This window comes from Homarus americanus, unplaced genomic scaffold (assembly GCF_018991925.1).
Source record: "Homarus americanus isolate GMGI-L3 unplaced genomic scaffold, GMGI_Hamer_2.0 scaffold30768, whole genome shotgun sequence".
NCBI classification, from domain to species: Eukaryota; Metazoa; Arthropoda; class Malacostraca; order Decapoda; family Nephropidae; genus Homarus; species Homarus americanus.
The window spans coordinates 358,401-383,311 of NW_024746690.1; the positions used below are offsets into that span (position 1 = coordinate 358,401).

The following is a 24,911-nucleotide window of genomic DNA, read 5'->3' on the forward strand; positions in this document are numbered from 1 at the left end:
GGGCATTCCTGATTTGCTCAGGTCTTATTGGACCTTAAATACTAACCCTCACGATACTTTGATTGTGTTATTAAGCATTCCTTTGGGGTTTGGCTGTGACATGCGGTCCTGAATATTAATGTGCATTTTAGGTATGTTTAAGGAATTGTTTACATTGCTTCTTGACCCAGTTTGAGAATGGCCAGCAAGGTGGTACATGATCTTAACAGCACAACACATTGGCTAAAATCCATGATGCACAGCTCAGCCTACCTGATGATAGTTTTAATCCAGTTGTAGGTCTCTGTGCTTGGGTCTTTAAAATAATATTTTCTGGTGTGATATAGATTGAAAATTCAGGAAAATTTCATTCTGAATGTTAGATCAGTGGTGGCTGCACACATAATATACTCTTCTAGGAGTTAATTTTGTGTTTCTCTAATTCCAAATTAGAGAAGAAGAGATAAATAAAGTAAGACTTTCAGCATTATGATAAATTAGTGGTTGAGAAACATTGCACAAAGTGATTGGTGACTAAGCGCAAGCTATGAAAACCACCTCTGTCACTGACGTTAATAATCATTATTGTCAGTCACATCATCATGAGGTTGTAAATGAAGGGTTTTTTTTTTAACTTTGACTTTTGTATCTACCTGGCTGATAAAGTATTTTTGGAAAAGTATATAAAATATACAGGTAGACTGGAAAGAAAATGTGTGTTTAATAGCACGAGGACATGTGACAAAAAGATCACAGAAAAGATGAATCTGGAAGGATCTTAGTATGTTATTAGTCAGAAGTCTTGAAATATTCTAAAAAAATTTGGTTAAAAGTATTGTTCAGGTATTTACACCATATTACCTTAGTAATGCAAGTTGTAGGTACGGTGTGTGCGGAAAGTAAAATTACTGGATGTGTTCTAACTCATACAAATTATGATATTAAAAAACTTATGAATATGGAAATTTTATAATTATTTTTTTTAATATATGAAAGACTCAGATATTCACTTAGTTTACAAAAATCAGCTCACTATGTAGGCTTGCTGCTTACTGTGAACTGTATGTCAAGAATCACTACGATATATGCAGTGGTCAGTATACTGTCCGTATTTGTCACTTAAGGACTCCTGACTCAAAGACCATCGCAGCGGGATTTGTCTGATGTGTCTGAAACAATCAGGCGACATATAAGTGATGCCTTGCACTTTTCATCACATCCTTTCTCACGGTAAGGTCTTCCGTCCTTGCTGTAGAACCTGGGAAGGAAACACCATATTTTTTATTCCAGTGAGATGCATATTTCAGATCCTAAATAGTTTATCTTGTTTAGTTAGAATCATTCATGTTAAATTTGTTTAAGTTTCATAAGACAGGTTATGTTAAGTTTAGTTACAGGTAGATTAGGTATAGCAAGGCAATATGTAATATATAACTTTATTTTCTAAATGTCATCTCATTATTGGGTAAAATTTGTTTTACATTTAATTCGATAAGGATCAAGCATGAGAAAGTCCTTCAAACAAGTTATGATTGTAGATATGTCAGGCAAAAGTCCAGGAAACTTCACATATACAGTATAGCCCAATAGATATAATTAAATTAGAAAATATATAGAGGAAGCAAGTGCCTCATTTCCCTCCAGAGGACCATGGTTCATGTTAATAATTCACCCCAAAGGTAATATTACACAGGTAAGCCATTGCATACTTAAGCAGCAGAATGACAACAATTCCTAAGTACCTGTAATACATTTAAGGGCTTGTGTACAGTAAGAGTAAAATGGTTTCACATACTATTACTGACTGAGCTTTGATCAGATGACTTACTTGAAGAAGTCTTTGAAAGCAGTGCTGTTGGGCTGCTTCATTTCCTCCACCAGGTTTGCCCACGATTCCGGGAACAGGTCATTTATCCTGTTCACACACACAAAGAAATAATGTACAGTACTGTGTAGAAATGCACAAGGTAGCTGAGCCAGCAAATAAAACCAAAACCAATACAGTTCAGCAGCAGACTAATAAATACAGTTTACAGAGATGATGCAGGAATTCTAAAATAAAAATGGATTTGCCACCATTTGGCCACTGGGCACGCACGACCTGTTGCAAAGACAGACGTAACTCATGATGGCTTGGGAGGTTTGTAGCTAAAGTTATGGTTTACGAATTGTTTGGTTTTAAAGAGTAAGTGGCTAGAACTCCTGATTCATTGATTTCTAACAGATCCAGCTCGGTAATGTTGTAAAAGTTTTAGATCTGGTGACTTGTTTCATGAAAACTGGACTTATCAAATGGAATTCAACATACTGTACTGTACTGTAATTATCTTCATGCAATACAGAGTTATTGGCAATATTATGCTTCTACTGTTCTTGATATCTTAGTGTGGGGATGTTCACTGTCATGGTTGTTTAAATTGTACAGAATACAATCCAGTCAGAAAACAAGGAAAAAACTTGAGTGAAAATTATTTATAAAACAGACCACATGAACTAACCAACCCCAGGATTATTAGGTTATGGGTTAACCCTTAAGCCCCGGGTTAGGGTGCTGCTGGCAGTACCCCCACCGTGGGGATAAATCGAGAAAAAAAAATCAACTTTAAAAAAATAAATAAAAAAATGACAGGAAAATAGGCGGATGTTCTGGAATTTCACCCGGGGCCTAAGGGTTAAGTGAGGTCTGGACCTGGTGGTCTTCTTCATCACTGGTTATCAAACTATGTTTTATTTCTTGTTATCACACTAGATTTACATTCTTTACACGCCAGGTTATTCCATTTATCAAGATGTAAAATGGTCCAATGACTAATTGAGTGATGCTGTATGGTTGAAAATATTACACAGGCAACAAGAACTGAACAGTCTTTCAAGTACAGTATTTGATTTTCCCAGATATTGAAAAAAGTCTCAAGATACATAGGGGAAATTGGAGAGTAGTGGAGACTGACCCATAGGCTTCCTTAGCACTGTAGAGGAGGTAGAAGCTGGGGTCATCGTTCTTGTTGGCCTCGTCCAGATCCAGCGCCCAGTTTTCCGTGTCCAACACTCGCTGTCATAGAGCCACACGAGGATGTTTCATAATGATTAATAATGCTAATGCAATACAGTACTATTGTGGACAAAAATCATTGATTCTGACTAAAGTTTTTTTGCTTCATAAGATGCAATCATATTAATGTTCCTTCTATTTCAAAATATATTTCACATACAATATTTACTTTGTTGGAAAGACATCTAAATAACGTGACAAAGGAGAGAATGTACACTACAATTTCTTCTTTGCCACAAATATTAAAAAATTATTCCCCTTAAGTATTGTTCAATAAGTTGAGATAATTTAAGTGTTCCTCTACATATGGCATTAGAGGGGTCTCAAAAAGTGACATGTCACTAGAGTGTGTCATGTATGAATGAGTGCACACTAAACTGACTTTAATGTGATATGTGTCTTGTTTCTGTGATGTCTTCAAGTTAAGGTGATTAGGTAATGCTGCTTATCAATAGAAGAAAAATTTGTCAATTTTGGGCCCATTTCATTAAATTTAATACTGTACAGTATAGGGGATCACGGATTATTTAGTGTGATGGCTGCACCAGTAGATTTTCAGTCCAGTTATCACTAAGGACACAAGTTATGCTTTTAGATCACCTTTCACCTTTTAAGCATCTCTGAACATCAATGTGTGAAGCTTGTAAATCTAGTGCACTGAGTGACTGTGCAACAGGACAAAAAGAGCAAGCTGTGTATATTTGGTTATGTCACTGACAGACTTTGTCATGTCACAGTAGTGTGCTTTGTTACTTCTGAAGCTAGTTTATAACAAAAAGGTGACATAAGAGTGGCGTGTTGTTGTTCCTGTCATAAGTGGTAGATTGGCCTTACGTAAGATGAACCATTATAGTCGCCGTCGGCGATGTAGACCCTGTAGCCAGGATTGAGATCGTTATAGGTCGTCTGGCTCTGTGCAACATAACCTACATGGTATGCCCGCTCTGGCTTGTTGGGGTCATAGAACATCATGAAGTGGTCTTTGTGGGTGTGGCCGTAGAACAACCCAACAATGGTTGACTCATACCTGTAAGGATTTACTTTTATTGGTGTTATCAAAATGGTATTTCTTTGTAATGTTTAGTCTTAGTTTTGTCTTATTGATGATATCATACTTGCAGTACACTACAGTACTGTACTGTACATCCTTCCAACTTGACAAGTTGTCTGCATTAAAAGGCCGGCGCCTTCCGGCATTGTTACTCAACCCCTCACAGAGATCGGACGTATTTAGCAGGACTATTTAACATAGCCTCCGTCCTCCTCTTACCACTCGTAGCTACAGTGATAAGTTACGGTGATCTACATTTGGAACTGTATCCTAGATAGTTCCTTAATAAATGGATAACAGACAGTTGGGTTTCGTTACTAAAAACCCTCTATAATATAAATGTTCCAGCCTCGTTAACTTAGACAGAATCAGCAGTTAACTGGCCTAGAACATTAAGGTGGCAGCGGTTGTTTCGAATTTCAGCTAAATCAGTACAGACATAACAAAATCATCAGTGTTTTACAAAACTAGAAAAACAAAAAACAGTGACGTGTTGAATGAAATATCCGAGTGTAGTGACATATCCCGTAGTGAGACGTTATACGTTGAGTGACCTTCATTCTGTCATCCAAAGAGGTGTACAGAAATATTTCCAATAATCGGTTCTGAGTTATTGTTGACTTTATATCTTACGGGAGGTTGGTAATACCCTTGTCTGGCAACAAGGAGTGGCGGCCAAGAATTCGCATGTTCAGCAGTGAGCATCCTGTGTACTGGCGCTTACAGTGTTGCTACATACCTGCGAGTTTCACGGTTTGGCAACACAAGGACCTTCCACAATTGTTTAAGACTGTTTTGGCTGTCGTGACTGAAGATTGTACAATCTCCCGGTGCCCTCAGCGAGTCCTATATATACAGGGCTTCAAAAGGTTTGGCACACAGAAGGAGCAGCATCTCGTCAGTGAGCAGGTATCCAGAGACTTCGACACCAGCAGTCATTAATTTTGGTGGATAGTGGACTCACCTGTCGTCATCTTGTGGCATCTTGGTTGCTACGCAACCAGGTGGAGACTGAAGTATACACACACCCACCGTGACCTTGGTTCAGCTGTGCCAGTGGGAGGGACGATTGACTCACCCCTCCCCCACCCCACCCGCGCCTGAGATCAGCTGTGCTACGACTGGGAAGGACGACGACCAACAACTCCGTAAATAGGTATTTAGGCATACATGATATATGTACACACATTTACATGTTCGCACCATAACTTCACACTGATAGGACATTGTGTAGGTTATATCAATATTGTAAGTGTCTTGCTTATTCTCTTTATAATAGGCCAGCTGCAGTTTCCTCCATTCTTATGCACTCTATAGGTAAAAGAAATTACTGAGACTGTAATATATTACCTGTATATGATCCTATTGTATTGGTGACTCCAGGTGTTAGTACAGTCCTCATGACCTGGTGGAATGTGACCTAAGATGTACACCAACTCGCCAGCATCTTCGGCCTTCTGCAGCTCACGAGCCAGCCAGTGAAGCTCATCCGCTGGGTCCACATCATCGTACACCAGCCACCTGACACCCAAAACAGTGAAGGCATTAGATTGGAGGTCGATATCGGGGTCAACAAATGAATTTTGATACACTAGTTGAATCGGATTATGTATAAGATCATCATTATGCAATATTTGTTAAATGAATATATGTTATTCAATATTTCTAATTCAAGTCAAAGAAACAATAAAGAAATACAATGGCTGCTTTTTGGTAATACAATACTGTATGCTAAAATTCTCATTGACCCACGTCCAGTTACTTTTACTTTTTACTTTTATCCTCTTCATCACTGAATGGCTCGTTGGCCCCTTGGGCGGTCGGTCACATCTCTGTTACGCACTATTGGCAAGTACTGGGCATGAACTGGCTCCTAAATTTATCTGAACCTGCTCCAGTGTTAGTCAAGACTGGTCTTGAAAGAGCTCACACTGGGTGTCGTCACAACACTCTGGCAGCAGGAGTGGATCCAGGAATATCAAAAGTGGGTCCAAGAAGTTGCGGGTGGGGGAACATGGCGAGCACTGCAATTTTGAAGCCATGTGCCCTTGATATTAGGAGATAGTGTATTCTTAAGTCAATAGCAAATATGCTTTACTAAAAAAAAACCTGCCCTAGTACAGTACTGCATTAAAGAAAAAGCATTGCAATTTTCTGGTGAATAGGGAGGGTCAGGACACCCCCCTGGATCCGCCCTTGGGCAGATCATTCCTACAGTTCACAGTTTTCACCCCGAAAAGGTTTGCCCTCACAGTTTACTTATGGCTTTTTTAGCCTTGAGCTGTGATTCTGTGACCCCTTGTGGGGCGGGCATCTGCCAGTTCCAGGTATGGACACTCGACTGAGTAGTGCCCCTTGAGAAGCTATACACCTCTATTAGGTCACCCCTTGTCCGTCTGTAGTATAAGCTAGTCAAGTTCAGGCACTCCATTCTCTCAGGGTAGTTGAAGTACAGGCACCAGTCTGGTGGCCCTCCTTTGAACATTTTCAACCAACTGACAGTCCCTAGCATATCTCGGGGACCAGACAGGGTGACAGTACTCCAGATGGGGAAGCACTTCACTCCTGAAGATCGTTATGAGGGACGGACCGTCTAGATATCTGAGCGACCTTCTTATAAGACCCAATAATGTATTTGCCCGATTTACCTTCTTGTGGCAATGGCCCGAGAACTTCAGCTCATTGTCATCATACTCACCTAGGTCCTTCTCACATTCAGTTTCAAATAGTGCAGTTTCTTCATCCCGTTGGGACATATGATACGCCTCCTTACCGTTGGTACGCCCCAGGTGCATCCTCTTACACTTCGTGACATTGAATCTCAGTAGCCACTTCTTTTACCATTCTTGGAGCTCACAGAGATTCTTCTGTAGTTCTTCACGGTCCACTTGGTTCTTGATTTCCCGAAATAATTTGGCGTCATCGGCAAACATTTGTACGGAGGAGTGTACAACGACAGGCATTTTATTTATGAAACAAACAAACAACAGCGGGCCCAATACACTGCCCTGTGGTACCCCGCTTGTGACAGGTACAGATGATTTCGTGCCATTAATCACCATAAACTGCTTGTGGTCATGTAGAAAGTCTTCTATCCACACTAGGACATTTCCCTGAATTCCGTACCCTTCTAGTTTGATTTTCAGCCTTTCGTGGGGTACACTGTCGAAAGCCTTGGCAAATGGTAGGTATATAGTGTCAATATTACCACCCCGTTCCATAATATGGGTCCAAATATCCAATACCTTGAGCAATTGTGTTAAGCAGGAGCGCCCCGGCATAAAACCGTATTGGCAATCCTGTACAAGGTTGTTTCTTAGTAGATAGTAGACGTTCCATCGCGGCATCTCTGATAATACTCTCAAGTACTCTACATATTATGCTGGTCAGGCTCACCGGTCTATAGTTGTTCGTGAAGTGATGATCGCCCTTCTTGAAGATAGGACTCACATGAGCCATTTTCCAATCACTGGGGACCTTTTGTTCATCCAGGCATTTACAGAACAGGATCTTCAGTGGCTTGGCAAGCTCGTTGCACAACTCTCTTAGCGCTCTAGGATGCACCATGTCCGGTCCGGGACTCTTATGGACCTTTAGCTTTGACAGTTTATATCTAATACTGTACCCTCTTCTGTGAACACAATGTGGGTCAGTGCTGTGTCGAACCATCTGTCCTTAAACGCAGGAAGGTTAATCGCATCCTCTCTTGTGAACACAAAGGAAAAGAAGCTGTTTAATTCCTCAGCTTTATCCTGGTCAGAATCTGCCCCAACTGGGGCAAGGTGTTCCAGTTTGACCACCATACCCTCCTCGTTTGTTATGGTGAGGTCTAGTGGCTTGGGTGTTTGCTCCCCTCTGTAATGTGTCGGGTCTCTAAAATGTTGGAACAGAAAATTATCTCAGAGTTTCTACAAAAAGAGTAGCAGGGTTATTCAAGTCATTTGGGGTGAACTCGTTTTTCCAGTCGATGTCACCATAGTTAAAGTCCCCCATGATAAGGAGGTGGCTAGGGTTGAGCATCGCTGCGTTGTCTATTAAGGCTCTTAGCAATCAGGAAGCCCTCTAGTAGTATGAAGAATAGGCTGTACATATGAAACCTCAAGATAAAAAAACACTCATTGTTAAACACTCACAGAATCCCAAAATATTACCGTAAAACATGGCTTGTAGACGTGCTTGTAGCACAGACATTTCCACAAGAACACCAAAGCTAGTATAAAACATATGCAGTAGGTGAGAGAACAGTTGTGTAATAGGAGGATCATACCAGTTTAAGTCGTAACAGTAGTTGGTGTTGGTGGAGATGACCCTGAGGCCAGGTTTGATGAGCGTAGTATAGTAGGCAGAGTATGCGATGCTGGTAGCCACCTCAGGTGGCAGCCAGGTCTCCCACAGCTCTGCGATCTCGTCATACAGCCACGATATGTCGAACTCGTTATCAATGTACGGTTGAGGGAATCTAGTCCAGGAATAATACATATACACTTAGATATATTCAGCTGAAATTTCTTACGGACTTATTAGCTAGACATTCCTATCTCAATACCGAATGAGAGTAAAATGTCCTAAATAAAAGTGAAGTGTTTTGCAGTCCACGAAGAGCAGTAGCCATGGTTGATGTCAATGGCGGGTTTAATGTACAGAAAAAAATTATTGAGTGGATCCAGCTGGAAAGGATAGGATACTGTTCTGTAATGATTATGTGGGACGTTGGAGTTCCTCTCCAAAAGTTTGTGAAAGGCTGTTAGTACCATAAAAGTGCGGGTGCATTCTGAACCTATATGTGAAGCATATTAAGGGTGTTGGTGGAGAAATCACTCATGACTCCTGAAATCTAGAGAAAGTAATGAAAAAAACAGCGGAGCACCCGCCTGCCTGACGGGTCATGAGTGATTTTCTCAGTTTCTTGTAAATGCCTTCCACTTGGCAGGTTAGTAGTTACAACCTTCGGGTTCTGGGTAGTTAGGACAGTTAAGATTATAGTATTTTGTGGGTCATCCCAGACAGGCTATGAGTGATCCATGTTCTTGTGTAGTATGACTAAAATCGGGATTTCTGTTCCTCAGTGATTGTTATAATTTTGTCGGATGCCCTTAAGGCATGCTAATCGGTGCAAGTAATATTTTTTTAATATTTTATGTGCCGCTAAGTGATGTAGGATGTACGAAGGAATTGTTTCAGATGAGTTCCTTGTTCTGGTGTAGGTAGTACTGCTGGATTAGTAGTCCTCTCCAGATGCAATTAATATATTTTAATAATTTTTGATACCATGTATAACTTTTGTTTTCCATCGTAGTGTTTTAAGCCACGCTAAGAGGTGCTTTAGTGCTTGTGTACAATTATTGATTGTGTCTGTAGTGTTGGAAGGAATAGAAGTGTCATCTTTTACCAGTGCGCCTCATTAACCCCAATCACAGGTGATAGCTTTCCACGGTCACGGAGAATACTTTTATTTAATTGTGTTTGTGCTGGTTCGGGATTTTTTTCTGAGGGGCGCTTCCACTGCATTACCATCTACTATAACTAAAAAACAAACAATAACTAGTAGTGAGATTATACCGACCGGTTACACACACACATATATATATATATATATATATATATATATATATATATATATATATATATATATATATATATATATATATATATATATATATATATAGAGAGAGAGAGAGAGAGAGAGAGAGAGAGAGAGAGAGAGAGAGAGAGAGAGATGAAATAGTGGGGTGGAAACTCACGCGTTGACGGGGTGGGACTCATGATTACCAATGGTAGGGAAGACGGGGACACCGGGGAAGTAGTCGTGGATCATCTGGACGGCTTCCTTGATCACCTTCAGATTGCCTTCCCTCGAAGTGTTCCACACAATATGAGGGGTCAAGTCCCCAGTCCAGATGATTAAGTCCAGGTCCTGATGGGTCCAGACGAGTGATAGTTAAGTAAAAAAAATGTGTATAGATGGTACAGTACTTTAGAAGTATATTTTGATTAGATTAACATTTACGCCAGATTAAATTATGTCCTAATTAATAATAATAATAATAATAATAATAATATTTGGTACTGAGAGAGAAGTTGGAAACCCGAATATTTGCTAAGACGAAAAGTTGGTGATATGTGTTCATTAAGTATTATGAAACGAAAACCTGACCACGGGGGCTAATGGAAGATAAAGTAATGATTTACAGGTATATTTATCAGGAGAGACAGTTAAGCTGGTTTAATGGGAGCAAGATTGTTGGATGATCACCTGGATATAAGGACTAGTAAACAAGACGACCATAACATAACACTGATTGGTTGAGAAAATTTATATCAATGGTGTTGATTAATAGTGAATCTAGGTAGTGGGGGAACATGATGTTGATTGGTTAATGATCCAGGTGAAGCACTAGGCAAGGAGTTGTACCTCGTAATTGTTGTTGACGTGTTCGTAGAGTTTTTCCAGGAGCCACTTAGGGGCGTCACAGTTGCGGTAGTCCCCCCACTTGCCAGCCGCGTCCTCCGGGTGCACCACTGGACCTGCCAGCGTCGACATCATACACTTATTTCATTCCACAAGTTCTACAGTTCTACACGTTAGATTTACCATGTACTGTCTTCTCTATTTATACATTGTTGCCATACGCATAATTTACGTAAGATATACCATGCACTGTCACATTTATTACTTAAAATATACAGTTACAGATAATAATATACGTACTGTACATAAATTACAGTGTCTGTACAGTAATGGTTAGGTTATGGTATGTTTTCGTTGATATGGTAGTAATTAGTTTAGCACTTTTTGGGTAATCAAAAAGGTCATGATAATCGTTAATTTTGTCCTTAACACACAACATTTCGAAGGGTCTTAAAAATTTAATATCCAGTTAATTGTTCTCTATTCTCAAAAGAGTACCTACCACTCTCTGCCCTACAGCAGAAGTACTTCTCGCCACAGACGGCATTGCTGCCGGGCAGGTAGTCAGGGTCGTAGTGAGTGTCGGCCAAGTGGAGGATCTTCATCACGGGGGACCCAGGCTGAGATCCACACAAAGTAAAGTGACTCAATTTTACGAACATATATATAATATTAATTATTTTACAATAATAGCTACTGTATCTCTGGGTCCTGGGCTGTTGTTACTAAAATAAAATAAAATGATAACTGGGAAGTTGGATGTTTCAGTGCAGACAGTGGTACTTTGTAATTTACATTCATATCTTGGAGAACAGGTTGCTTAACAAATCCAAGCCACATCTCACACTACTGCTGGTTATAACAGGTCCCCGAATCATAAGTTACAGTTACAGTGTTCCTCAGACACTGAACCAGCTCTGTAAATTAACTCTAGACGTAAAACTCGTGGCAACAGTCGCTTGCAGGGCGAGACTCACCTCGGGCAGAACGGGGTCAGTAACAGGAGGTTTCTCCACGTCAGGCAGTGTCACCTCCCACACTCGGTCTGGGTTTTTGGTGTGACAACCGAGCCCGCCGAACATCATGCCGCACATGTCCTTCCCTGTCAGCCCCTCCCGGTGCTCCATCACCCACAACAACTGGGACTGGAGACGTACAGGCAAGGTAAAGTTAAATGATTCAGTGAAACCTGGAGTTCGCTGCCATGTATAAAGAAATGTAGTGATTTATAGCATACTTATATAATCTATCATGTATAGTTTGCATTATTATTTTATGTTGTGATTCAGTTTATTAGCATTTCAGAGAGACCTGGCTAGTCTTGTAACTAACATTCCTTTGTATGAACCCAAGTACTTTGTTAGCCTTGTTTCGAGCGAATACACGTTGTTTACGAGGTTTATGATCCCTACTTATCATTACTCCTAAATCTTTCTCACAGTCGGGTTTCTCTATAACATCGTTGTTCATCTGGTATCTGGTTTCTCTGCTTACATCCCCAAGACTAAGTATTTTACATTTGTCCACATTCAATTTCATCTGCCATTTTTCAGGCCATTCGAAAAATTTGTTTAGATCGTCCCGTAGTTTTGCGGAGTCCTCGTCAGATTTAATTATACGCCCTATTTTAGTGTCATCAGCAAATTTACTTATGTTGCTGTCTACGGCTATATCTCTGTCGTTTAGGTATATGATAAATAATAATGGTCCAAGTACTGAGCCTTGGGGTACTCCACTAATGACGTTACTCCAATCGGATTTAGTGCCGCTAATGCTTACTCGCTGTTTCCTGTCCTTTCACCACGCCCTAATCCATTTTAGAATATCTCCTCTAATGCCATGAGCCTCCACTTTTCGTATCATTCTTTCGTGGGGGACTCTGTCGTGCCCGTCATCCACTGATTCGAAAACAGCTGAAAAGAATGTTAATAGATTAGTTTGACATGAACTCCCGCTTGTGAAGCCATGTTGGGAATCATTGATCAACTTGTGCTTCTCCAGGTGATTTCGAATAGAGTTTGAAATTATTGATTCCAGTAATTTGCCTACAATTGATGTTAAACTGATTGGGCGGTAATTAGAGGATAGTGATCTATCACCCTTCTTGAAAATCGGTATTACAATTGCTACCCTCCAGGATTCTGGTACTACACCCGTTTTTAATGACATGTTAAACAAATTTGCTAAGGGCATACGATAACGAAGCTCTTCCTTACATTGAATTAGTGTATAGACTATTCCCATTATATTATTTAAACAGCAATCGTATATAGTTTCTTCAGGGTTTTCATTGTGCAGCCGTGGTATTTTTATTTGCTGCGATAAAGTATTGCCTCGTATTTTTACTTGATGTATTACCACTAGATCTGCAGACTCTCACCTCTGTGTGTGCGTAAATTGACATTCCAAAGTTCCTGACAAATCTTTCCTCACTTAGAATACCACATAATCGATGACTGTTACTCAGTGACATGTACAGTCGCGGTCCGAAATTTGCTTCCCGTGGTGAAACTGAGTCACTGGAACTGACTTACCCTGACTGTTGCATATCGTTTGGGGTCGATGCTGCTTCGTTTTCGGAGGGAGCGAACTTTTGACCCCGACTGTACCATACAGGGTATTATTATTTAAGGAGTGATAAGAAGCTCACCTGAACCTCCCATAGAAAACTCTCGCAGAAGATGTGGTTGGAGATGCCAAGGTCGACACAGAGGATGATCAATTTGTCGACAATGTTCTTCGGATCGGTGCCATTGTTGACCAAGTGGATAATCTCCCCAAAGCCGATGTTACAGGCGGGACAGAACAAATTGATGGTATCGGCTGCCTTCATCTCGTGGGACTCCTTTACCACCCAACTCCTTAAATCCAGCTCTGTGTAGACACAAACGCCACTGTGAGTAACATATCTCGTACGGTAGTTTAGTCTCAGTGAGTTAAAGTTTAATAATTGTTTTCCAGTACCATTTTTATGTTATCAGGACTTGAGTGCATGTAAGGGAGCGTCTGGTGATGAGCCCAGTGCATATTTGTATGCTTATTTACTTGTGTGTACTCTTCTCTCTGTTGATCTATTTTATATGTCTCAAGAATTAACGAAGCATCTTAAATAAAAATTTGCTCGCTATGTAAATAACCTGGAATCAAGAACGAGGATAATAATCACTATAGAATCAAGGTGTTAGTCAAAGAGGAACCCGAAAAAGTCGCCCATATATTTTTGACCAGTATTTGTGTTTGTAATTCTTAAAAAGAGTCAGTGGTTTATCTTAAAGTAGAAGTATTGAGAAGTGGTGGTGGTGGTGGTGGTGAAAGGGAAAATGATGACTTACCTTTGGCGACCTGCTTGAGGGTAGGGCCAACATGGCCTGTGCTAAGGGCATTACGGAACTCCAGAGCCACACTCTCTTCTTTGTAAGAGTCCCCTAGTGGCACGCCAGCCGCTGTAAAGACAACACAGGAGCCTACAGTCTCATCCTGTCACCAAAAAACAGTACAATGTTACTAAATATGGAAGCTGTGACACTGTACCTGGAAATCGTGTCTAGTCACCCTGTAGTTGGGAGAGATGTAGAAAACACTTGTTGGGTTACTTTTTTTTTTTTTTAAACGGGAATTAGCCCACCCGGGCACAGGTCAAATGACCCACAACGGAGCCTGGGGGGCGAAAAAAAAAGAACGGAAAGAAATTGTAAATATAGAAAAAAAGGTTATACTGTATTAATCTACACCACGAAGATGCCGGAAAACCAGCTTTTTAAAGTGAGACAGATTGTTAGAGCATGGAAACACATGGTTTCGCCCGGGCGGAGGACAGGAGATAGTGCCCAACCATCATTTAGGCCACCCGCACCTCCCTACCAAATTTCATCTCTATCATTAAAACTGAAAATGTATAAGGAACACACATACACAGATTGTATTGCTTATATATAAATGGATGAGAATGAGTAAAGTTACGGTTAGTGAAGGCGGTCACTTGCAGTGTTACCCCCTTGTGTACCCACTTCCATTCCCCTGTCTTGTCATGGAAGTGCTTAAGAAAATAACTTCATATTTCATTAAAGATAAAATAAACTTCAGGTATGGCAGTCAAAATAGGGTAGCGGTCGGGGTTACTGCCTGAAACTGCACATACTGCTTTATGTAGTCTTATCGACGTAAAGCAATGGCCAGTGAGTCGAGGAATAAACCCCTGAATAAATAAAGCTTACCAAGAGAGAGGAACAAGAGGGTTACGAGCGTGGTCAACGGAGCCATGGTTCACACTGTCAAACTCAGGCCGGTGGGGTGTGTGTCTTTTTAGTGTGGTGCCCGGGAGGTGAGCGTGAGATGAACCACCTGACTCACGCTACCATCACCTGCACCTTCACATACCACAAGGTCGACCGAACTCTTTAAGTCTTCTTATCTGGCGGGTTTCCCTTGTACTACTGTTGTGATTATGAAATCCCAATATTATTACGAAGGAGAAATTAATAGTCAAAGAACTGTTTTACTGACCGACTCTCTTATATATATATACATATATATATATATATATATATATATATATATATATATATATATATATATATATATATATATATATATATATATATATATATATATATAAAGTTGTTTGTCATGATTCCAGGTAAGTAAAGACTCTTTTTCATAGCTCTTTGGAAACCAATAAAAAAATTTATCGTAATTATACGCAGGTAGAGGAGATTGTTTGTCATGGTTTTGTGTAAGTAAAGAGACTTGTTTGTCAATATTCTAAATAAAAAAGTCGTTTGTCATAGTTTTATGTAATTCGTCTAAGTTGAATTAGAATTAAGAGAGTCGAATGCCAATTCTTGGCTTTCGTAGAGATTTGCTTCTCACAGAAATCTCTTTAAATAGGCAGAAATGTTTGCCTAAGTTCTCCTTAAGTAGAGAAAATGTTTACTACTACTTAAGCCTTAAACTGTAAACATAGTCTTCAGTAACTTACTAGTAATTTAATCCTTTGTTTTCATAGTCTTAAGAACTTACTAGTAATTTAAGCCTTTATAGTGTGAACATTACCCTTAACAACGTATTGCTTCACCCAGCGACAAAAAGGTGAAATGTTCTATATTTAACCCCAGTACACACGAGCTTGGAAATCGTTTGTGTTATTGTGATATTGAGGTCCAGGTGGCCTGACCTTGGCAGCTGTTCATAGATGCGTTGAATAATAATATATTCGCTTGTTGGAAGTTTAGTTTACAGAAAATGGTTTGCTTTTATGTTCTACGAGTTTAAACTTTAAGAGATTTATTTTAGAAATTTTCTGCAATTAAAAATTATCAACATTGAAAAAATAGGTTAATTTTTCTATAAATAAGAATTATAAACGGTGAGAAATTTCACGTAATTTTTTTATTGAAGTAATGAACTGCGAAGAAAAATTTACCCAGGATTTCCCATAACTATTGGAAAATATAACTACTTTGGGATTTATTTTTTAACAAGGCTTTTGAGTAATAAAACTACACTGTGTGGGTTTCAGACGTAAACACCGTATAATCAACATAGTTATTGGCCTACATAAAGGACCCTTCACACAACACTTGACAACACAGTATCTCCCCACACATATATCCCACATACTCAGGTCTAAAATCGTCGTGCCCCCCTGTAGGAGATAAGAGAGACGCGTGTCAACGTACAAGTGCAGGATATATAAACAGTATTAAACTTTTCTTTCGTGAAATTTTTGTAATTCATTTTATAAGTCGATTATGGGAATACGGTAATTAGTCATAACTAACGTAAAATATATAAAAAAGTCACATCTACACACTCTGGACCCCACCCTTTAACCACACCCCCACACCCTTGACCCCACCTTTTAACCACACCCCCACACCCTGGACCCCACCCTTTAACCCCCACCCCACACCCTGAACTCCACCCTTTAACCACAACCACACTCTGGACCCCACCCTGGGACCCCTCAGAACCAACCCCCACACCCTGGACCCCCACCCTTTAACCACACCCCCCACACCCTGGACCCCACCAACCACACCCTGGACCCCCACCTTTTAACAACACCCCTACACCCTGGACCCCACCTTTTAACCACACCCCCACACCTTGGACCCCACTTTTTAACCACACCCCCACACCCTGGACCCCACCTTTTAACCACTGCTCACCAAACAACAGTCACAAGTCAGTTTCTAAACATCTTTGTCTTACATACGAAATCAGCATTGAAGTTTTATGATCATTCCGATAATATGTTCACAAGTTAAGTTTCGTGCCAATACTCTATACGATATCCATGTTTTCTGTGATGATAATGTGAAGAAGAGAACGAATAGTTTCTTAACTCGACCTAGTACTGAAAGAAATCCCACGCTATCCAATATTAGTTGTATAGTTTTACCAGAGGCGTTGTTAAGACTTCAAACTATTCGGTACGGTTGTCACAGGGAGCCCGGCCGTCCGTAAATTAGTTCATGCTGTAATTCTTTATAAAATCAATAAATACTTCAGTGTATACGTACCGCGCGTCCGGACTCACTGCTGCACACCACCTTTAGTTTTCACTGTATTGAACAAAACACAAGAACACAACACACTCAAATTTTATCATTTCGATGATTCCTTGTATTATATAAGTACTTAGGGAGCCCACAATATGAGATGCTGAGTCATGCGTTGCACTGATAGTACCTATGTTAAACACGCTTCTCCCAATACTACAGCTACAGTATATATCAGTAAGTAATCGTATATTTCGTAGTTATTCTAGAATATAAATGTGTTAAAAAAACATAAAAATTATAAGAAATGAAGAGGCCATCAATTAACACATTTGTCTTAAGTTCACATTTGCGTGGATCCCAATCAGTAAGGATTAATCATCACCTATTCTTGAGGCAATTAAAAACACTAACGATGTAGTGTATATTTAGAAGATTAGCGAAATCAACACAGGATTCCTTAGTGAAACCTATCAGCTGTGAGGTCAACTTCTAGGCTCAGGTCTTCTGCCGGTGACGAACCCTGCGCGCGCACCACGACCATGCATCCTAGCAGAAACTTTGTGTTTATTTCTTCACTCTTTAGATGTTGTTAATAATAATTTTACATTTTTCAAAATAACTTTTGTGTACTAGTGGGATACAAATAAAGTAAAATGATAGAGATTTAAAAGCAAGAAATCATATAATGATGAGGAAGAGTGGCGCTGCAGAGGCTGCACACGAGCCGGTGTTTTATCGATCTGTGAAGGAGTTGGTGCAGAGAGAGGTTGTAGGACGCGCTGTGCACAGTGGTTGTTGGGTTCCTATTCAGAAATTTACAAACAGATAAAAATGAATAAGTATATCGTCGGTTCTGCAGTCCTGATAACCCTCCTGGGTGTGTTCGTCCGACAAGGTAAGCTATGGGCCTTGACTTTTGATAACATGTAGTTAGAAGGTTGTGTGACGATGTGTATTAAATAGGTAAACTAAGATTGGCGTCAGAAGATCCTTCATGATTAAATGTAGAAATAAATTAAGAACGCATTACTTTGTGTATCGTAGAAGGAAGCTCTGGAGTGAATGGGTTCAGGTGATGGTCCGTATCGTTAAGAATGCATAGGTATGAATGTGCAGGTGTTTAAAGCGAAAATACTGTTACCCCGAGACCGTGTTCGAGACATATCTGTAATCTAATGTTGCCTTCTGTATCTTTAAGTGGGCGAGTCAGTCCATTTTGTGTTATGAGTTAGCGAGGCGAGTCGTGACAACAGTGGTAAATTGCCTATTGGAGTAGTGACCGAGTATGCAGGGGAGCTGTGCCTAACAGTGGTAGTACACACTGCACACGGCTGTCCTGTGCTCTTATGTTGTTATGTAACACACAGTTCAAGTCATGTTAGGTAATTACATACAGCCTTGACCCATTAAAAAATGAAATCCCAGTTTAGTAGCTAAATAATTTCATCATCGTTATGACTAACTGGTGTCGTGTAGTGTGTGGCTGAACCCTGTCAGGCGCGTCGTAATACAGTACCAGAAATAACATACATAAATTAAATAACCCCAGAGCTGTTGAACCAGTCAATCACTCATTAACATGGCATCATACACAAGTATATTTTTGTTATTTAAATTACCAACAAATATATTTAAACACACACACTGCATGTACCATAATGACCTAAGTGTTGACAATGGCAGTGCGTGTGAATGAGGAAATTTAACACTTGACAAAAAGTGGGATGGGCGTAGTTGGCGCCAGTGTTGCCCCCAACTCCTTAACTTTTAAACACTTTGCGTTGTGTTATAGTTTCAAAGTATATTACATCGTCTTAACACCATTCATGTAATATTTCTTTATTTGGTCTGATGTTATTACCATATTTTCTTCAGAACCTGGTAAATGTTTCTTGTTAGAATTTGCTGTATTTTTTTGCAAGCTTAAAGGTGCAGTCAGGTTTCATCCTTCTCAGCAGGGTGGGGTTAGACTATCGTAATTATTCTTATGTCTCATGCACTACTCCCAAGCTTTTATATAATATTTGTGTTATAATAGTATTTTAAGAATCATATACTAGGTTTAAGATGAGCTAGTTCATTATACCGGAGAAATCGAGTAGACCAAACCCCATAAGGTAACGCCTATTTAGTAAAAAAAAAATATATATACCATTACTGTATACCTGAGAACAATTAATGGGGTGGAAAATAGTTATGATAATAATACATAATCAATATACTCATATTAATATAGATTATACTAGAATCAGAGTGCTGTACCATTTTAAAACACTACACTGGATCATGCTGGGACAAGAGGTTAGGGTGTTGTGGTGTAAAGTTTGTGCAGTATATACGGAAGGTTGACTTAGGAAGACGTGGTGATGACGATGAGATGGTGGTGATGGGTGTGGTGATGGGTGGGGTGTGGGGATGGGTGTGGTGATGGGTGAGGTGTGGTGATGGGTGTGGTGATGGGTGAGGTGTGGTGATGGGTGTGGTGATGGGTGAGGTGTGGTGATGGGTGTGGTGATGGGTGAGGTGATGGGTGAGGTGTGGTGATGGGTGAGGTGTGGTGATGGGTGAGGTGTGGTTATGACGATGAGATGGTGAGTGATGGGTGTGGTGATGGGGTGAGGTGTGGTGATGGGTGTGAGTGATGGGTGGGGAGTGTGGTGATGGGTGTGGTGTGGTGATGGGTGAGGTGTGTGGATGCTGGGTGAGGTGTGGTGATGGGTGTGTGGTGGGTGAGGTGTGGTGATGGGTGGGTGTGGTGATGGGTGTGGTGATGGGTGGGGTGTGGTGATGGGTGAGGTGTGGTGATGGGTGGGGTGTGGTGATGACGATGAGATGGTGGTGATGGGTGTGGTGATGGGGTGAGGTGTGGTGATGGGTGGGGTGTGGTGATGGGTGAGGTGTGGTGATGGGTGAGGTGTGGTGATGGGTGAGGTGTGGTTATGGGGGTGTAAAGTTACGTATAGGTTATTGCTCTAGTTGATCAGGCTTATGGGTAGTCAGGCTAACATGGCAATCAACTTAGTAGACTAGATTTCTACAGCTTACATAAAACCCAAGGAAAGTCAGGCTACTGTACTATAAGGTTACAGGAAGTGAGGTTACTGCACTCTTAGACAATAGGAGGTCAGGCTACTGTACTATTTGATACTAGGATTGTGTGAATAATAGGAAGAGAGGCTGACTTTTAACTCGGTTACAGTGAATTAATGGAAGCCAGACTGCTACGCTGAGTTACAGGATAGGCTACAAGGAGCCAGGCTACGAGATTAGAATACTATAGGTAAATAGACAAGAGGAATTCGGGGATTAAGTTAGTCACGATAGATATTTAGGATCCTAGACTATATTGAGATAGGCAGGCTGCTAGACTAGATTACGATAGTCAGGCTGCTAGACTGAACTACGAGGTGGTTGACAAACTGCTTTCCGTTAGTACTATAGTTACCGATTACGGTACATTTACTTACTAAATTAACTACTCTTTTCCACTCCTTAACTACCCTGCCTTCTTAACCACCTGCCTACAGCTACCCTGCCTCTTAACCATCCTGCCTTCTTAACTACCCTGCCTTCTTACCACCTTGCCTTCTTAACCACCCTGCCTTCTTAACCACCTTGCCTTCTTAACCACCTGCCTTCATACCACCCTGCCTTCTTAACCACCCCTGCCTTCTTAACCACCTGCCTTCTTAACCACCTGCCTTCTTAACTACCCCTGCCTTCTTAACTACCTGCCTTCTTATACCCTGCCTTCTTAACCACCCTGCCTTCTTAACCACCCTGCCTTCTTACCTGCCTTCTTAACCACCCTGCCTTCTTAACTACCCTGCTCTTCCTTACTCCTGCCTTCTAACCATCCTGCATTCTTAACTACTTACCTTCTTAACTCACCCTGCCTATAACCATCTGCCTTCTTAACTACCCTGCCTTCTTAAATATTCTTAACCACTTATAACATTAACTACCCTGCCTTTTAACCACCCTTCTTCTTAACCTACCCTACATTATTAACCACCCTGCCTTCTTTATCCACCCCTGCTCTTCTTAACCACCCTCCTTCTTAGCCCACTGCCTCTAACTCCCTGCCTTTTTAACCACCCTGTGACCTAACTACTTATGCCTTAACTACAACCTTCTTAACCACCCTGTTACTAACTCCACCCTATAACATTATTAACCACCCTGTATTCTTAACCACCCTGTATTCTTCAACCACCCAACACATTCTACTACCACCATGCCTCTTAACTCTTATACCTATTATTTCTTATGACTATTAAACTGCCTTCTTAACCACCCTAGCATTCTTATCCACCTTATTATCTTAACCATATGCTTATAGCATTATTATACCCTCTTATTCTTGACACTTATAACATTATTATGCACCTTATTCTTAACCACCTAACATTTGTAACCCTGTGACTATTAACCACCCTGTATTATCTGCAACTATACCTGCCTTCTAACCACCCTGCCTTCTTAACCACCCTGTAACTCTTAACCACCCATAGCTGCTATAACCACCCTGCATTAACCAACCACCCTGTGACTAGCAACCACCCTGCCTTATTAACCACCCTCTTCTTGCCCATACACCTGCATTCTTAACCACCCTTGACTTTATTACCCTAACTAACCACCCTGCATTCTTAACCACCCTATATTCTTAACCGCCTGCCTTCTTAACCACCCTGCCTTCTTAACCACCCTCTTGTACATTCTTAACCACCCTGCCTCTTAACCACCCCTGCCTTCTTAACCACCTGCCTTCTTAACCTGCCTTATTAACCTCTGACTAGCCAACCACCCTCTTACTATTACGCCCTGCCTTCTTAACCACCCTCCTTCTAACACCACCCTGCCTTCTTAACCCTTCTTAACCACACCTGCTTAACCTACTTCCAACCACCCTGCTTCTTAACCACCCTGCCTTCTTAACCACCCTGCCTTCTAACCACCCTGCCTTCTAACCACCCTGCCTTCTTAACCAACCCTATTTCCTAGGATAAACAATTAACAATAAAAAGATTTGTTCTCTACAACAAGTACAATTGACCATTAAAATTACATCGCGTGTTCGGTAGTTACTATACTTCCTCAGTAAAATAATAAGGTCCTGGTATTTTGAATAGACATGCAGTACTGCTGGCTATTAAAATAGGTCACTTTTTGAAGTTGAAATAAGTTACCTTTCGAAGCTAAAATGGGTTACTTTTTAATCTACAATAGGTTAATTTTCTAATCTAAAAGAGATTAATTTTAATAAAATGTTACTTTTCGAAGTAACACAGTAGCTGAGAGGCTAAAAAGAAAAGGACTTCGGATAGCTTGGCAGGAACGTTATATTATTATGGCTCTCGGGACCAGTTTGACTCCCTGCCAGAATGGTTGGTGGTGAAGTAGTAGTGTTGGCGTGCCTGGTGCCAGCGTGATGACCCCTGCAGCCGGTAACACCAATATTGATTATGCAACAGAGTTCCAAGGCTGACGGTGTAAGGCTGACTGACCGTTATTTATGACCAGTCCAAGCGACCATCCGTAGCCTAATGAGGAGGTTTTGTTTCGAACTGTTGGAGCGTCGGTGCGGACTGAGGAACGAGTGTGTTGACTGGTGGACGGACTGAGGAACGAGTGTGTTGACTGGTGGACGAGAATAAAGATAAAACGATACAATTGTTCTGTTTAAGGGCAAGAATAATGTAACTAGGCTGTTGACTGTACGGAACAGACGAAAATCAAGTTGTTGTCTATTATGAAAAAAAAGACTAATGCAACAAAAGTATTCTAGTTTGTAGTAAAAAACAAGAGAGAAAACTTTATGACCTAATGTTGATGAGAATGATAGTTACTTAACAATGTGGTCTTAGTTGTATGTAAGTGATGAAACAAGGTCGTCTGTAACATCAGATTAAATTTTCTACGTCCACCCGTCACCTTCCCTCCAGCAGGTGTACAGGAAAAAATTATTACTAAGAAAATCAACAAACGAATTTTAACACTACAGTATTTAGAATATAACATTAATTCATACAATAATGCCCATGGCCATGACAGAAGGCCCAAGCATCGGGGAGTGTAGAGGTACTGTTATCCAGAGGCCCGGAAAGCTGAAGGACCCGAGAGTTAAAGTTTTCGAACTACAGTACTGTGGATTCATTGTCTATGAAGTTGGTAAGAATGAGGCAGTTCTGTGAGGGTGCCCAGGCCCAACGTAGATGGCCTTGGGCTATGGTGTCAGGAAGAGTCATAACTTACCTTGGTCTCCTTGTATTGACTTGACGTCTGTAGATAAGGTAGAGGGCTATTGCTTGAGTGGGAGGGCCGGGATTAGGATTGGAAGTACTTTGGTGGCAATTTGGGGGGGGGACTGGTTTAGGGTCAAAGTAAAAAAAAGGGAGGAAAATTGAAGGAAAGTAAGAGATTAACAGTATCCGGGCTCAACCAGATATGCTGAGGGTATAATGATTATATTTGAACTTACATCTTGCGTGATTAGGTTCTAGCTCAAGTCTTTTTCATTTAGTTAAAAATAAGTTTATTTTTGCAGTAGCCGTTGTTCCAAGGAAGGGGTGAAGACCTCTAGCCAGGTTCTTGTGGAGCTGGCTGAGCAACGTATTTTTTGTTTTAATAAGAGTGGAAGGTGTATATGATTTTTACTGGCCTTCTTGCGGAGGTCTTGATGCCCTCACATGTTTCTGCTCTGCTGGCGTTAAGTTAAATTTTAATAATGACGTAAAACCTATCGAATTTTCAGTAAAAACAGAAAACTCAAAAGGAGGATTCTGGTATTAACCTTAAATTTAATGGTAAATTAGAGAGAGGTGGATATCCGTAGGACACCATCCTTGTATTACTAGTATTTGTATAACTAGGAGCATCATGCCTAAATGACCTGTCTATTTTGATCGGATTCAGAGCTACAGGAGCCAGGAACATCACGGACGCCCAAGTTAGTCTTAGTTGTGAATTTGTCTATACACACATACCAGACCACTTACTGCTGGGCACCTCCTGCTGGGCACCTCCTGCTGGGCACCTCCTGCTGGGCACCTCCTGCTGGGCACCTCTTGCAGATTGTTTCACACATTATATTTCCTGGTTTACTGAATATGGTCAACACAGAGTGACAGTGAGTCACACTTACTGGAACGAATTAATTTTCTCGCCACGTTTTGCTTAAGGTCTGTTAACACCATTACTTCTGGACGCCACTTTTAATATTTAATTTAGCTGGCGCCAGACGATTTTATTCAGCACAGAGAGACCCAGGGGGTTAATTCACTATCTTCACTAATGCGACACTGTATTGCAAAATGGGTAGCTGTGTATACGGTAATAGTCGCTATTAGATTATCATTATACGTTTATCATTACAAGTTACGTTTTGTTCAACAAATCGTACATTCATCGTAACTAACTGCAGTATTGCACAGTGATGAGTAATTATCAGTTAACACGTAGCTTTAATAATGGACCCCTAGCATTGGCAGCGTTTCAGACAAAGCTTTCATATTTATTAATATTGTTTGTTTCAACACTGCTCCAAAGAAACAGCGAAATCAAATTTTAAAATATCATTAATTATGCACATCAGTTGTCAGGTCGACGAACTACTGTATAATCACTGGTAACGTCACGATGGCTCCACCTTGCACAGGATGTAAGGGGGTGCCCAATAAACTAGCCCCCTCGGGGGCAAATCTGATGGCTCCATAATCGGGTGTGACGAACAAGCCAAGACTCGGAACTCAACCGATCGTTTAACATGATATCGCCACACTAACCGCCCACCAGCCCTATATATACCGGTAGTCCTCGTGTTCAGAAAGGTGCATCGGAGAGACATGACTAGGCAATGACCCGTAAGGACATATACAGTAGTTAATAGTTGCGTAATAATAAATATATGGA

The 24,911-nt window shown here is 40.7% G+C and overlaps 2 protein-coding genes across 2 annotated transcripts in view; one reads left to right on the forward strand and one right to left on the reverse strand.

Moving 5' to 3' along the window:
* Positions 1 to 932: 932 nt before the first annotated feature.
* On the reverse strand, positions 933 to 14,812 carry LOC121879383 (sphingomyelin phosphodiesterase-like). Its single transcript, XM_042385991.1, has 13 exons — positions 14,706 to 14,812; positions 13,824 to 13,934; positions 13,142 to 13,365; positions 11,469 to 11,636; positions 10,994 to 11,111; positions 10,495 to 10,607; positions 9,824 to 9,996; positions 8,350 to 8,541; positions 5,433 to 5,603; positions 3,866 to 4,058; positions 2,931 to 3,031; positions 1,808 to 1,894; positions 933 to 1,237 (listed from the first exon to the last, which is right to left on the reverse strand). The coding sequence occupies exons 1-13, from the start codon at positions 14,749 to 14,751 to the stop codon at positions 1,114 to 1,116; spliced, it is 1,821 nt and encodes a 606-aa protein (XP_042241925.1). The 5' UTR covers positions 14,752 to 14,812; the 3' UTR covers positions 933 to 1,113.
* Positions 14,813 to 17,735: 2,923 nt separating this feature from the next.
* Positions 17,736 to 24,911, forward strand: part of LOC121879420 — a 53,523-nt gene continuing 46,347 nt past the window's right edge. Inside the window, exon 1 of the mRNA XM_042386078.1 lies at positions 17,736 to 17,892. Coding sequence (XP_042242012.1) covers positions 17,829 to 17,892 — 64 coding nt within the window. The 5' untranslated portion in view covers positions 17,736 to 17,828. The remainder of the gene's footprint in view (positions 17,893 to 24,911) is intronic.